General features: G+C 33.7%; 1 protein-coding gene across 1 annotated transcript in view; it reads right to left on the reverse strand.

Moving 5' to 3' along the window:
• LOC143227342 (zinc finger protein GLI1-like) overlaps positions 1-15,412 on the reverse strand; it is a gene marked incomplete at its 3' end in the record, with an annotated part of 101,916 nt that overhangs the window by 4,596 nt on the left and 81,908 nt on the right. Inside the window, exons 4-10 of the mRNA XM_076458797.1 lie at positions 12,291-12,490; positions 8,071-8,196; positions 5,431-5,616; positions 4,522-4,563; positions 3,331-3,506; positions 1,906-2,139; positions 1,223-1,372 (exon numbers count right to left, since the gene is read on the reverse strand). Of these exons, the coding sequence (XP_076314912.1) occupies positions 1,223-1,372; positions 1,906-2,139; positions 3,331-3,506; positions 4,522-4,563; positions 5,431-5,616; positions 8,071-8,196; positions 12,291-12,490 (1,114 nt within the window). The remainder of the gene's footprint in view (positions 1-1,222; positions 1,373-1,905; positions 2,140-3,330; positions 3,507-4,521; positions 4,564-5,430; positions 5,617-8,070; positions 8,197-12,290; positions 12,491-15,412) is intronic.

The raw sequence follows: 15,412 nt of genomic DNA on the forward strand, positions 1-15,412 counted from the left end.
CCTATAGTAAATTCCTCATACTATACAAACAAATCACGTTATCAAATGTAAATTCTTTTTTTAAGAATTAAAGAATATTAATCTCATTTAAGTATAAATATTAGAATATGATGCTTTTCAACTAATGCAGCTATTGTTAAAACAACAAGCATATGATAAATGTCATTCATGATACAATACACTTTAAATGAATATTATCTTTAACAGAAAAATATGAAACATTTTTCACTAGAATAAAATATAAAGTACAAATTGAAACTTTTAAGCACATCATTTTTTATAGTTAAGTCATTAAATACTTTACTTAACAAATTAACATGTGAAACTGTACTGAGAATCATCTTTTGATTTCTAACCCTCACATCAGAATTTGTAATTGTCCTTATAAGAAATATGAAATATTAGATTGTAGCTTTATACATAATTGTATGCTTATTTTTTTTCTGTGCTTATGTATAACTATATTATTATTTTCAAGAGATTCATAGCAATTGTAAATTTCTTTATTTGTGAATTATCTTTCAAAAAATGGTAGTTACTCGAAAAAGTGAGTACATGAATATGTCTGTGAAAATGTGCTAGAACCATAGCAAGCATATTATAAAAAGAGTTAGAAGCAGGCCCATCAAGATGACAAGAAGGCCAGGGGTGTCTTTCTGGGGTTACTGTCCACCATTAGTCCATGACTGTCAAAAAATGTTTAAAGAATGTATAAGGACATATTAGCCATAACTTAATGTACATATATGGTATCCTTCCAAGAACTATTTGGGAGAATTCTACATTCAGGGATGGCTCTCAGCAGTCCTAATTAGAGGCAACTGGCATGGGAGTCTGTCTCATGATTGTCTACATTGACCTCAGGAATTAGAAAAGTAACTCATCTCTTTGTCTTGGCTGAAGCTAGTTGGCTGCTTTTCTTTCCCAAGGTAGAAAAAATTTAGGTGTGTGCAAGTTGAATAGTGTGAATTAGACTGTATGGACCTGGTTATTATAACTGTATGTAGCCTCATGATCTTTATTGTTAACAAACAGAATACTGTTAAAATTATTTAATAAAAGGTAATACAAACCTGTACATACAGAAAATGAAAAAAAAAAAACTTAATACCATTAGCATGCTGAATAGAACGTTTATTGTCTATACTTTCAAGATCAATTTCACATAAACAGTTAAACACTCTCACACTTGTATAATGCTAGTTATTAGAAGGATACGTACTGTACACTTGTGAGGTTTTTCTCCCGTGTGACGACGCATATGTACAACTAGCATGTACTGAGCCTTAAATGGTTTTTCTTCTCTTGAACAATCTTTCCACTGACATACAAATGATTTTTTGCTGTCATGGATGTGGTCATTGTTCAGATGCTGGTATTGTAAAACAGAATAAAATATTAAACAAATTACTATAAAGTTTGTCAAAAAAAAACTTGGTACTAAGCTAATTTGAACACAATATGCTCTTATGTAATAATAAATTTGTTGGACCTATAATGTAACCTATAAAGAATAAGTTTAATACCAAAAGCTAATCACAACTATGTTGCTCTTACCAACACAAATGCTTATTAATACAATTTAATCACCATTAAAATAAATTATACATTTCTTGAAATATTTGCTTTTAAAAGTTCATTGTTGGTGAAATAAAACTGTTATTTGGAATTATAGTTTACACTTATGTATTTAATCAGAATTAAATGTTAATGGGATAAAGGGAAATATGTTCATTTTTCAAGCACTAAAACCTTACAATGAGATATTATTTTACTGTGCCAACCATAAGTATCAAGCCCCCAATTTTCTTATTGTAAGCCCAAAAAGCTTATCACTGAGCCATTAGGGGCAAAAATATTAATATCATATGCAAATAATATATTGATGACGAAAAACAAGATTACCTTTACAAGTTCTTCCTGGGTACTGAACTCTTTTTCACAAGTTCTCCAATGACAATTAGTTTCTACAAAGTCACCAGGTTCATCTTTTAGATCTGCTGTGTTCTCTCGATCGTCATCACCAACACTAGGTTCTCTTGCTCCTCCAATGCAAGACTCTTTCTTTACTCTTGTCCTTTGGTTATCATCTCCATTTACAGTACTAGTCACATGTATGGGGGTGTCTGGATTAATCACCTAAGTTTCATTAAAGAAAAACCTTCCTGAATTACCACTAATGAATGGTAAAAACTTTATTACCAATGTACAGTCTGCACTCAAAATCCTTCATACACTTTAAAAAGTAAACAGCAATAGTTAAGTTTTACTATGTGGTCACACAAACCTAAAATGCCTTATACAATATATTTATATGTACAATGAGGTAAAATTAACAAATAAAAGCATTTATTATAAATTTATTCTTCATATTGGTAACAATAAATTTGACAGTTCCAAATAATGCAGGTTAACATGTTAACTGCTGTGATAATTGATCTATGGCAAGTGCTGATAAAACGTTTAATGCAATACTGTCGTACTTTCAATTTAAACAATAGCAATAATAATAAATCTAGGAGTCTTCTATTGGAACAGGTTAGTCTATGGATTTACGTCACTGAAATAATGGGTTTGATTCCCCTTGGTGGACACAGCAGATAGCCCAATGTAGCTTCGCAATAGGAAAAACATAAATACACACAACTCTAGAATGTTAAATCTTTACATTTTGTTCAAATTTATGATGGACATGTACATTGTGAGACAAACAAATGGGTGCTTAATCCTCACACATCATAAACAGTGAGCAAGTTAGCAGAATATGGGAATAAATCAATTAAATGGATTGTTTGCTTCTTTTTTGAATTTCATGCAAAGCTACACAAGAGCTATCTGCCAGCCATCCCTAATTTAGCAGTGTAAGACTAGAGGGAAGGTAGCTAGTCATCGCCACTCAGTGCCAACTCTTTTATCAATGAATAATGGGATTGACTGTCACATTATAATGTCCCCACAGCTAAAAGGGTGAGCATGTTTGGTGCGATGGGGATTCGAACCCACGACTCTCAGATTATGAGTCAAACACCTGAACTCACCTGGCCATGCTGGGCCATAGCTGAAAACTGACCATAAAAGTTTTGCAGAACAGTTGGGTAAAGATAGATCAACTTTGGGTTACAAAAGAAGAATACTTCTAAATTAAGTTTTGTACACTAAATTTTTCAATAATGAAAGCAATAAACAATTTAAATTTTTTCAAGTGCCCAAATTACTTTTTTACAGGTACTATAGAGTAAATAATCAAATGAATAGATGACTCCAATACTTATGAACCACTGTAAATTTTAAACACAAACAACAAATCAAACTATGTTCACGTCTACATACTCCAATGTTAGAATTTATTCTTGACCCTAGTGAAACACCGGGATTAGAAAAGAATGGTTGTGTTGGATGAGCTGTGGCTGGTGGTGCCAAAACACCTTGTCTCATCAGCTGGTGAAGTTGCTGAAAGTGTGGAGGAACTGGTGGAGGTGGAACTCCTATTGCAGGACTGAGGGTTCCTAGGTAAGTAACCTTTAACATTAGCAGATTTTTGACAGAATACTTCATAATAACAGATTTAAAACTGTCTTTATAATCACAGCATTGATTATATTTAAGAGAATTGGTAACTTATTAGAGTCAAAATAAAAATGCATTTACAGTTACTTTGGAGACAACAAATAGTGAAGTAATGCAATAAGTAAAACATTCAAGATCTATAATAAAGAGTAATGGGAAAAGATGAGAGAAAATATGTATTGTTTTCTGAACAAAATTTTATTTTGTTTCTTTATAAATATAGTGAGCCATTAATACAACCAAAGATACTTTCAGTAAACTAAGTCATCAAACTTTTTTTTTTTATGTGTATATATGTATATAGAATTTAAAAGTCGTATTTTTTTCTATATAAAAAAAATTACCGAGATCAAACATTCTGCACTACACGTTACAAAAGACTGACAATAACAAATTCTGTAAAGTAGTAGATTTGTACCACACAAATACAAACTATCTTTTCTGGGAGCCCTTAGATAATGTAGTTTTGAATTATTGTAAATGAGTCATAACTAAATGTAAATGTCTATATGTTTTGCTATATAAAACCAAAAATATGTTATGAACAATTTATAAATGTAACTATGGAATTTAATTTTTCAACTCCACATACACACATGTGTATGAGCTTGTGTAAAAAACTCTATTTGCATTTGTATTTAAATCAATCTCAACAAAGGAGAATTTATATCCTGCTCACCTTTATCACCTCTCCTTGGACGATTTAAGAAAAGAAGAAAATCATGTGTCAGAAGAAAAATAACGTTTTTATTTCTTTGTTAAATGTATTCAGACTTTTATTCTAATTCAACAGATACAAGTTAAAACGAATCAAAGCACTTATAAAGATCTGGAGACAGTTTAATATCATAGACTGATAGAAATTGTAAATATATGAGCTCAAATGCTGTATAAAACCTTTTATTTAATAAGCAATACTAATATCATTTCCAACACAAGAAACAAATAACCTACTAAGTTTGCTGTCTTGTATAGTCATGTAGGCTCTTGAAGAAGCTGAAACAGTAAAATATTGTTCTTGTGAAAGTTATTTGTATCTTGTGTTGAAACACCTACAAATGCAATATGTACACTAAATGACATGATGTATATATTTCTCTCCATACTGAATTTATATATAAATAGCATACTTGTAAATATAAACAGTGAATGTACTTGATATTAAATACTTTTTCTTTTTTGCTCAAATAAAACAAAAGATAAAAATAGACTTTGAAACAATGCCATACACTTTGAACATATTATTAGAGTGAAAAAACAACTAATCAAAAGGAATATATATTGAATATTTAGTATATTATAGAATCCTTATTTAGTCTAATAGTTTACAAATTAAATCATAGTCCTGTATTAAAATTTCAATAATATAACTTTTTCAGTGTTATGATAGAAAAACTAAATTAATCATTTTGTACAATTCAAGAAATGTAGTTTTTTGCATGATAACATACATCATAAACATTTCAAGAGATAATATGTATATTATAGATATTGAGAAGACAAAGAAAGTATATGAAAGATTATAAAAGAACCTTAGGAAACAGAGTTTCAAAAAAAAAGAGAGATCATAAAGCTATATGGTTTCTGGTTAAAGAGCATCCAAAATTAAGTCACTGTTACCACAATATTTGTTGCTATGAATTAAGCTTACATAGAGAAATGTAACTCTTTCTTAAATTCTTATACATAAAGCAAAAACTCCTAATAATTTTGGATAGCCTCATTGATATTTTAGTCATTGTCAATGTAGCTGACCTTTGCCACATATGAAGTTTTTATTCAGCCTTAAAATGGCTAGAATAAGGTATTGTATTCAATGGTTGCAAATCTATTAGTTTTAAGAAGAGTTAAATGTTTATTTACCAGCTGAAAGATGACCATATGATCCACTTGCACTAGAGCTACGTGATCCATTCATGAAAGAGACGAGAGAATTTGGAGAAAATCTTATCATAGAGTTGATGTCAAAAGAATCAGAATAGGGGGAGCTAGAGAGTGCACGTTTTCGTCCATGTCGAATTCCAGGTCTTGGACTAGAAAGGCGAGAACCTGCACACAAAAAATTTAAAGCATATTTTTATGAGATACTATAACATTTTAGAAATTTTCTAAAAATTTAAAGGAGACAAAAAGAAGCTTATTAGACCATCAAGGATGTCCCTTCCATCTCCAAACTATAATAACCCCTTACTACCCAGTTATTCATCCAATCTTTTCTTGAACTCAGTGAAATTTTCTACTTCCACCATCCTTAAAGGCAGCTCATTCCAAAAGCCAACCACCTTGTTTTAAATGGAATACTGTCTAACCTATAGAAGATTCCTATGCTGCCAAAATTTGAACTTAAACTCCCTTCTTCATTGCTAAACACAAAATCATTTGATGGATCTATATTATAAATACCCTTCATAACCTTAAGCACTTCAATGAAATACACTGTGATCTTTCTCCTCTCCAGAAAAAAACAAGTTTAGAGATTTTAGTCTCTCCTCATAGGGCAATCCCAGCATCCCAGTTATCATCCTAGTGGCTCTTCTCTGAATCTTCTCCAGCAATTCAATGCCCTTCTTGAGGAAAGAAGCTCAAACCTTGACACAATACTTTAAATGAGGCCTTAACAGAGATCAGTACAGTAAAACAATGACATCCCTTTGTCTTGTCTTCAGCACTTCGAAAATGCTACTTAAAATCCTATTAGCCCTATTGCTAGCTACAATACATGTTTAGGTGACTTAATTGATGTTTTTTAAAATCACAGTTCCAAAATTATTTTCTTCAATCACAATATTTAATATATTCCTATTTAAATTGTAATAATAATTTGAACTCTGAAAAGTTACATGCATCACCCAACATTTCAGATTGTTAAACCTCGTCTACCACATTTTGGACAAAAGCATCAAGTGATCCAAATCTCCCTGTAAATTAAGAGCATATTTGATACAGTTAGCCACCATAAAACTCTTAATGCAAACTGCAAAATTTTGTTAGTCAGAGTCAATGTTATTAATATAAATCATAAACAGCAGAGAACCCAGGACAGAGCCTTGAGGCACACCACTTGTAACTGTGATTCAGGCAGATCCAACTCCATTTATTATTGCTTCTGCTTTCTACTCTCCAGCCAATTTTCTGTCCAATTTAATAACTTTCCTCCACACCTATAGATTTAATTTTTGTAACAAGTCTTTAGTGAGGCACTTTATCAAATGCTTTCTGAAAAATAAATATAAATGAATTCCACAGTATTTCTTTCATCAACTCTTACAGTGACATCCTCAAAGAATGTCAGAAATTTTTTTTAAACAATACTTTCCATTAATAAAACCATGCTGGTTCTTTGACACTATATCAAACTGTTTTAAGTGACTCTGCAATGCATCTATAATCACCCCCCACCAAAACCTTTTCAACTACTAATGTAAGACTAACTGGACAATGTTTATCATCTCTTTGAAACATTAGTCAACTTCCAATCTTCTAACTCCCTTCCATTACTCAATGACCTATAAAAAATATTAATTAGCAGTTCACAAATAAAATATTTAAGTTCCTTTAAAACTTTAGAATAAAAAGTTATCTGGTCCAGATAATTTATCATTTTTAGGTTTCTTAACTTTTATCTTACAATTTCAGAACTTAAAGTGACATTTTTTACACCTATATCTTCCCTATACATTATGTCCTCTAGTTGTGGCATAATATTTGTATCTTTGTTCATAAAAATTGATTAGAACATATAACTTTATAAGTTTACCATCTCATAATCTTCGGAGATCAGTTTTCCACTATCATTTTTAAGAGGCCTAATCCCCATCTCGAGATTTTGCTTACCCATCATATTCCAAAAGTTTCTTATTGTTTGATACAATTCTCTCAACCAATCATCCTTTATATGCTGTTTTGCCTCTTTAGCTTCATTTTTAACCAGCTTTCTTGATTTCCTATAGTCCTCCAAGTCCTTATTATTTCCAATAAGTTTAAATTTCTTGAGTTTATTATGTTTATCCATAATATGATCTCTTAATAAATCTTTAATTTTTTTTTACTTTTTCCATATTACTTTTACCCTAAATGCTTCCCATGTCTACTCAACATCCTCTTCCAATTCATTAGTCCAATCACATGCTCAATGGCTTTGCTCAGAAGAATGAATGACATATTAAATAATTTTTAAAGTAAATGTAATCCAAAATGGTAGGCTTCATTTCCTCTTAAACTGCTCACCTTCACCAAGTCTTTTAAGTACTCTAATAAATATTGATAATTAAACATAAGTTATTTTAAATGCTTCAAATATGTTTCAGAAAAAAAGTGGTAAAAAATACTTTTTTTCACAGCATCTCTTTGCTTTATGACCTATTTGTTAAAATCAATTTCAACTACTATTCTAAACAAAGATTCCTTCTATTATTATTCAAAGTCAGAAATTCAAAGCAGACGGCTCCATACGATATATAAAAACAAGATTAAACGTTTGAATTTTTTATAGCAATGGCTTACCATCTACAGAAAAACACATGTCAGTACCAGCAGTTGAGGTAGGTGGTATTCTATGGATGTCGCTTATCATTCCTCGCTGGCTTAGTGTAGCCATTTGTTGAAGGTAATCCCCATGCATCGATAAACCTGGCAAAATGCATGCAAAAGTAGATTATTAATCATATCAAGATGTTATTATACTTTACAAAAATCTCTAGATGATTCCATGTGAGTAATACGAAATGACTGTAAAATTTGAACTAAAGCTACTAGATGGCGCTAAAATCAAAATCACAACGATAAAATGCTAGTAATAATTTGAGATTTATAAACGTGAAACTCGAATGTACATAAAAGAAAACATTTTAAAGACATAAGAACGCCATAACAATATGGCTACTTAGACACCGCTAGTTTATATCCACATCAATCACTAATTTATCCAATTAGCAATCTATTTAGCTGTCACTTTTGTAATACTTGTAAAACAAAAAAATAAACTTTGAATAACTCCACCCTTTCGTCGAGGAATCATTCTTCCAAATTATTTTCTTTATCATGGAGCTTTGTAAATTTTATCCACGAACATATTAAAATGACAGTACAACCCACTTATTAACATATAATGAATATAATGTCTCCATAACGTTTAGTCCCCGCTGGTACAGCGGTGAGTCTACGGATTAACAACGCTAAAATCAGACGTTTGATTCCCTTTGGTGGACTCAGCAGATAGCTTCATGTGGCTTTGCTACAAGAAAAAACACACACCCCTTATATTTAAAAAGCACACTAATGACACGTACTATGTATATAATCTGAAGTACGTGTTATGTTTTCATTAAGTATTTCAACGACCAAATATAGCACAAAATCAGTTTTCATCTTGAGAAGATATAACGATAAGGGAAGACACGCTGTTTATATGGAATGTCATCTACACATCCTTAGGCACGGTTTATAACATTCTTCCCCCTATAGTTTGGTTCACATAAATTGAAGTAAATATACAAAGATTAACACTTCACTTTTTATTATTTTCACTATATCTTGTTCTACTGCCCAGTTAATATAGTTATCAGTAAGACCTCTTACGTCACTGACAGCCTTTCCAAAACCTATTTAAAAACTTTTGTGTCATGTCACTTTTTTAGCATGTAAAAACTATTGATATATGAATAAAGATTAAATGTTTGTGGTAATGCTGTTTCGTGTATGTAAATAGCTGTTGGATGAGGAATCACGTTTTGGAAGGCTTTATCAGTATCTGGGCATGAAAAAAACATTTCAATATATATATATACTTTTTCGCTTTCATTTCGTTAATCAGTTGTTTTCTTCACATCTGCCCCCCCCCCCCCAACACACACACTGTGTAGCTTTATGCTGAGCTACAAACAAAACAGATCCTTGATATCTATTTTGTCGTTGTTATGACTAAAATGTAAGCCCTTCCGGGACTTCTGGTCGAGGTTCGGTTACCAATTGTTTTGGAGTTTGTGCCAAGATACAATTTTAGTTGTGATGTAGGTTGTGTTCAGATGAAAAATTGGTATTCAAGAAAACTCAGCTGTAACAAAGTTTCTGTTTAGAACTCCGTGTATCAGAAACGTACACTGCTTCCAAATTTAGATCTTAGGATCAAATCCAGATAAAAATTTAACATCTTATGTGTCCATTTTTCTATAAGTTGTTATTACATTACTTTATCCATAGGAGCATAAATTACAAAACGCTGTAGAGATTAAATTAGCGATACGTCTACAAGACAGATATTTTTGCTGCGTTAATAATACTTTTTGTTCACAAAGAAATCTGATTTCCGTGACATCAAAGTAGGATAAGTGGAAATAAACTTAGCTGTTGAGAGCTGTATCAGTTGCATAATTTGATTATACATAAAAGACGCAAGAGCCAATAAGTCAAGGGAAATTCTAGATCATTTTACTTTGTCATTAAAACTTTGTGTATTTGGTACAAGGACGTACGCGTATTTCACTTCTGCATGAAAAGGTTCATTATTCACAATATAAAACAAATTATTTCCAGCGCTATCCTAAGAGGCAGTTTTATAAACAACATAATTACTGTTTCATCACCATGTTAGCTTCAGAATAAAAGTGGTTCTCATGTGACACTCTGGGTTATTAAAACAAAAATCCTATAGCAGAATATGATAGCAGGATTTTAATGACTTTCGGGTCGCTTACTTACATAACCCTCGTTTCTTCTTTTTTTTTTTTCAGGACTATCTGCGTTTGTGAGCTTGTTTCTATTGAGATATATAATGTCCACTGAGAAATAATCAGTGTTTCGTGTTTTTCTTATAACAAAGCCGGGCCCCGGCATGGCCAAGCGTGTTGAGGCGTTCGACTCGTAAACCGAGGGTCGCGGGTTCGAATCCCGGTCGCGCCAAACATGCTCGCTCTTTCAGCCGTAGGGGCGTTATAATGTTATGGTCAATCCCACTATTCGTTGGTAAAAGAGTAGCCCAAGAGTTTGCGGTGGGTGGTGATGACTAGCTGCTTTCCCTCTAGTCTTACACTGCTAAATTAGGGAAGGCTAACGCAGATAGCCCTCGAGTAGCTTTGTGCGAAATTCAAAAACAAACTCATAGGAAAGCCACATTGGGCTATCTGCTGAGCCCACCGAGGGGTGATCGAACCCCTGATTTTAGCGTTGTAAATCTGTAGACATACCGCTGTACAAGCGTGGGGCCAGAAATAATCAGAACAGAAAGTTGCAAATGATACAAGCTCGTATTGTAAACGTTACGTATCATAGTAGCCTTAAATAAATTTGATTAATAGGCTTCGTCTTCCGGCAAGACAGCAGTAAGTTTACGAATTTTCAACAGAAAATATGGGATTCGAACTCTCGCCCTCTCGATGGACATAGCATATAGCCCACTATGGCTTTGCTCTAAACACAAAATACATGAATTTATCACTTACAAAACAACATATACATAATTTGGCTATGCTTTTGTGATTGCTGTTCACAGCTTAGTAAAGCTAAATACATTTGATTGACGCAATGAAAACTGAGTTTACTGTTATGTTTGAATTTCACGCACAGATACATGAGGGCTATCTGTGCTAGCCGTCCCTAATTTTGCAGTGTAAGACTAAAGGGGAGGCAGCTAGTCATCACCACCCACCGCCGACTCTTGGGCCACTCTTTTACTAACGAATAGTGCGATTAACCGTCACATCATAACGTTCCCACGGCTGAAAGGGCAAGCATGTTTGGTGTAATGTGGATTCGAACCAGCGACCCTTAGATTAGGAATGAGAACCTTATCCACCTGGCCTTACTGTTATAAAGCTAAGTATAAGAGTTTTAAGACGGTAGAATTCAGTGCTGCAGATTAGGAGCACAGTGGTGTAATTACCAACCAAACATCATCCATTTACAGCCTTAACAATATAGAGAAATCGTTTAATTGTTTTATTGCCGTGAGAAAACAAATTTGGCTCCTGTCGCTTTAACAACAGTACAATACTTAAGTGGGTGCATTACTGTAGCGCAAAAATTAACGTTTCTAACCGCCAAACATTTCTACTGAAGCACTTGTGGATGATTGAATTTTGTGTAAAAAAAACATGGTAGCGTTATTATTTGCGTTTATTATTACTTCATCTATAAACAAACAAAACAAACATCTATTAATTTAATTTCAAATTAATCCGATGCCAAATTTCGTCCTTTGAAATAATCAAATAGTTCGTAGTTATATTACTTTTTTCACAAACTGTTGCTGCTGCAAGTTGTAAAAACAGAATCAACTCCTCCCACCGAGGTTCGAAATAAAAGATTGTTGTTGTTTTGAATTAAGCACAAAGCTACACAATGGGCTATCTGTTCTCCGCCCACCACGGGTATCGAAACCCGGTTGTGAGCGTTGTGAGTGCGCAAACATACCGCTGAGTCACTGGGGGGCTGAAATAAAAGAACGCTATTCCACTAATAAAATTTGAAAAAATAACGAATGGTTATAAGGAAATAATATACCAAAAATAATATTAACAAATACGTATATAAATAACAATGCAAAGACAAAATGAAATTTACTATAATTTAACAAAACTTTGGTTAATTTTATAAGTACTAAAACACTTTAAAACACGATTCCAGCTAGACTTGTCTTTTATTTGTCCTGAGAAGAAAGTGTTAACAAAAAACACCAAAAGCTCAACAAATCGTAGTTACTAAAACGTTTTGGTTATGTTATGAAATACCTCTGGAATCCATCGGACTTATTCCTTGTACTGACGTAGTCGGACTGGAATGGAAGGAATTGTGAAACTGCTTCATGTAGGCAGAACCCAAATGGTATGGGTGATTGAGAGGAACTTCTATCTGGCTGTTTGAGAATCCCCGTCGTTGAGGCAGAACTGAAAATTCTGACATCCCTGGGCTGGGGCCATTGGCAGGCAGTCTATCAAAAATGAGTTTATACATATATTAACAAAATGTTCCGTACCAGGAACATGTTGCTTTTTTTTAACAACGTAAGGCCAGTTTATTAATCTTGACAAAACCATAACCCCTTTTACTATTTGTAACACCAACAGTGTATTTGTGTTTAGTGAAAATATTGGGGAAATTTTCTTATAACAAATTATGATAAAAGAATTGAAAAACTTGCTGACTTGCACATTCAACCCATGGGAAACAAACAGAGATGAACCCCTGAGGGTAGCATAAAGGGTCAGGCCCGACATAGGACTCCCCCCCCCTGTGTCATTCTAGTGATTCCAAAGTTAACGCACACACAACCACATAGACTTTTGTCAAATAATGGTTTTAGTTAACTTGTGACTTTTACGATATACTGATCTGTCTCTATACGACATGCTGTAGTTTATTAGATTTATGTTATAGCTAGTAGTACTACGATTATTTTTTGAACTTTCACGAAAGATTCGTGCACAAATGCCTGCCTATTCATAAAAAAATTAATTCTAACTCAGTTCGTTGAATAACTACAGAAGTAGAAAGATTAATATATCTTTGAATAACAAAAGTAAAGTTACTGTATCCTGCAGCTTATGTCCTTATTTCATCAATGCTCACTATAATTAAAACGTGTAGTAAAAAACTTTGAAGAATATGAGACGTAGATACTAATTAATATACTGCCCTACGACTGACAAGAGTCAGGGTATTCAATGTATAGAGAAATAAAAACAATTAAAGGGAAAATGTATTAGTAAAATAAAACATACGCTTTTTTTTACTTATGTTTTTAAGTATTTGTTATTGTTTCGTTTGACCAGATGTTATTATGACGCGTAAAGGTATACAGTTAGGTTCTCTAGTTTCGGTTCACAGTGAGGATTATTTGTTTTTGAATATCGCACAAAGCTACACGAGGGCTATTTGAGCTAGCCGTCTCTTCTTTAGCAGTGTAAGACTAGAGGGAAGGCAGCTAGTCATCGCCACTCACCGCCAACTCTTGGGCTACTCTTTCATCAACGAATAGTGGGATTGACCGTCACATTATAACGCCCCCACGGCTGAAAGGGCGAGTATGTTTGGTGTGACTGGGATTCGAGCCCGCGACCCTCAGCTAACGATTCATTTAATATTGTATCTGTTGAATGTATTTCACTTTAGCCGCAACTAGTCTTATTTACAGATACGGACACTTTAAAGAAGATTTTTATTTTCACTACTGTTTCACAGATTGACAAATAATATTTCTGGCATTTTTAAACCCAGACAGCAGCTTGTGCGAGCTCTAAGGCGAAACAGTCAGGTTAGAAACACCAACGGTTCAGGCATAGTTGTCACTAATTTCAAATGTCTGATCAGAGGGTAGGCTAGAACAGCAGCTTTGGCCACTACGTCGACGTTGTCCAGCGAATAACGGGATAGACTGTCGAATACTATAGAAATATTGCTAATAATTAATAAGTTTAATTCATAAAAGTTTGGAAATAGCACATACACAGTATAATGTTGGAAACTGGTCGCAAATTGTTTTTGGTTGGAAGGAGTCTGTCCATAGTTTTTTAAGTACTGTAATAACCAAATATAGGTCTTGGAAGGGGTAAATGAACAAATCAGCCGTGACTGGGCTGTACCCAAAATGAAGGGCTGTGGAAGGAGTATTATTGCGTGGGTTGCACTCCGCACACAAGGAAAGGGACCTGTTTGTAAGCGCTTGCACGTCTAAATGCACTTATATTAAGAAGACATCTTAAATAAAGACATTTCAGAGGCATGGCTGAATTTTTCTGGTTAGTAAACAAATGCTCTTATCAGAGGCACGTACGACTCATATCCGTATTCAAAGTCAGAGTATCAACATTTTAGAATGGTCCGCCTAGAGACCAAATCTTAGATTTATAAAACATTTGTGGAACCATTTGAAGGGGTGAATAACCAAGGTTGCCAACAGTTTTTGAGTGTCGTAAATAAGCCAAACTTTTGAAACAATGATAATGCAGACAAAAAGTGTCAGACATCTGTTTTAATCACTTGTAGAGCATACCTCGTATCTATTTAAGTCAGTAGCGGGACAATAGTGCATTATTACAGTGATCAATAGGCCTTTCACTCACCTCATTCCTTCTTCTATGGCTAGATATCCGAATATTTTTAGCAGGGAAGTGTGTGTCGCTAAAATCCAGTACATATTTGAAATTATTGCGTAATTCTACAGGAGAAAACATACCAGCATATAAATATTTTAGTGGATATAAAGTGCTCTCTCTCTCTCTCGTTGTTTGGGTATGTTTGTGTTTACCCAGCAGGGTCAGGTGTACTTGACCTCTTCCTCCTTATAAGGTGCTTAACCTTAGTGCTTAGTCTTCTGAATTTCGCGCAAAGCTGCACGAGGGCTATCTGCGCTAGCCGTTCCTAATTTAGCAATGTAAGACTAGAGGGAAGGTAGCTAGTCATCACCACCCACCGCGAACTCTTAGGCTACTCTTTTACCAACAAATAGTGGGATTGACCGTCACATTATAACATCCCACGGCTGAAATGGCGAGCATATTTGGTGTGATGGGAATTCGAAGCCGCGACCCTCAGATTACGAGTCGAGCACCTAAGCCACCTGGCCATGCCGGGCCCGCTTCTTCATCTTTTTAAAGTTTTTAAGTGTATGCAATTGTTCGTTTGACTAAATGTTCTTGCTTTCTAGCACAAAGCCACATAATAGGCTATTTGTAAGTTGTTCACTGCGAAGAATCAAGCCCCAGATTTTACAGTTATAAACTTACAACTGGGTAACTTTCATAAATTAAAATCTTATTAAATTGTAAATCTAAATTGTTTTTTTCATAAACAAAAACACTAAGTTATTCCTCTTTTTTTCTTCTCTACTTCAACAGGACCAGATTGGTGGTTA

This window comes from Tachypleus tridentatus, chromosome 9 (genome assembly GCF_004210375.1).
Source record: "Tachypleus tridentatus isolate NWPU-2018 chromosome 9, ASM421037v1, whole genome shotgun sequence".
Lineage (NCBI taxonomy): Eukaryota > Metazoa > Arthropoda > Merostomata > Xiphosura > Limulidae > Tachypleus > Tachypleus tridentatus.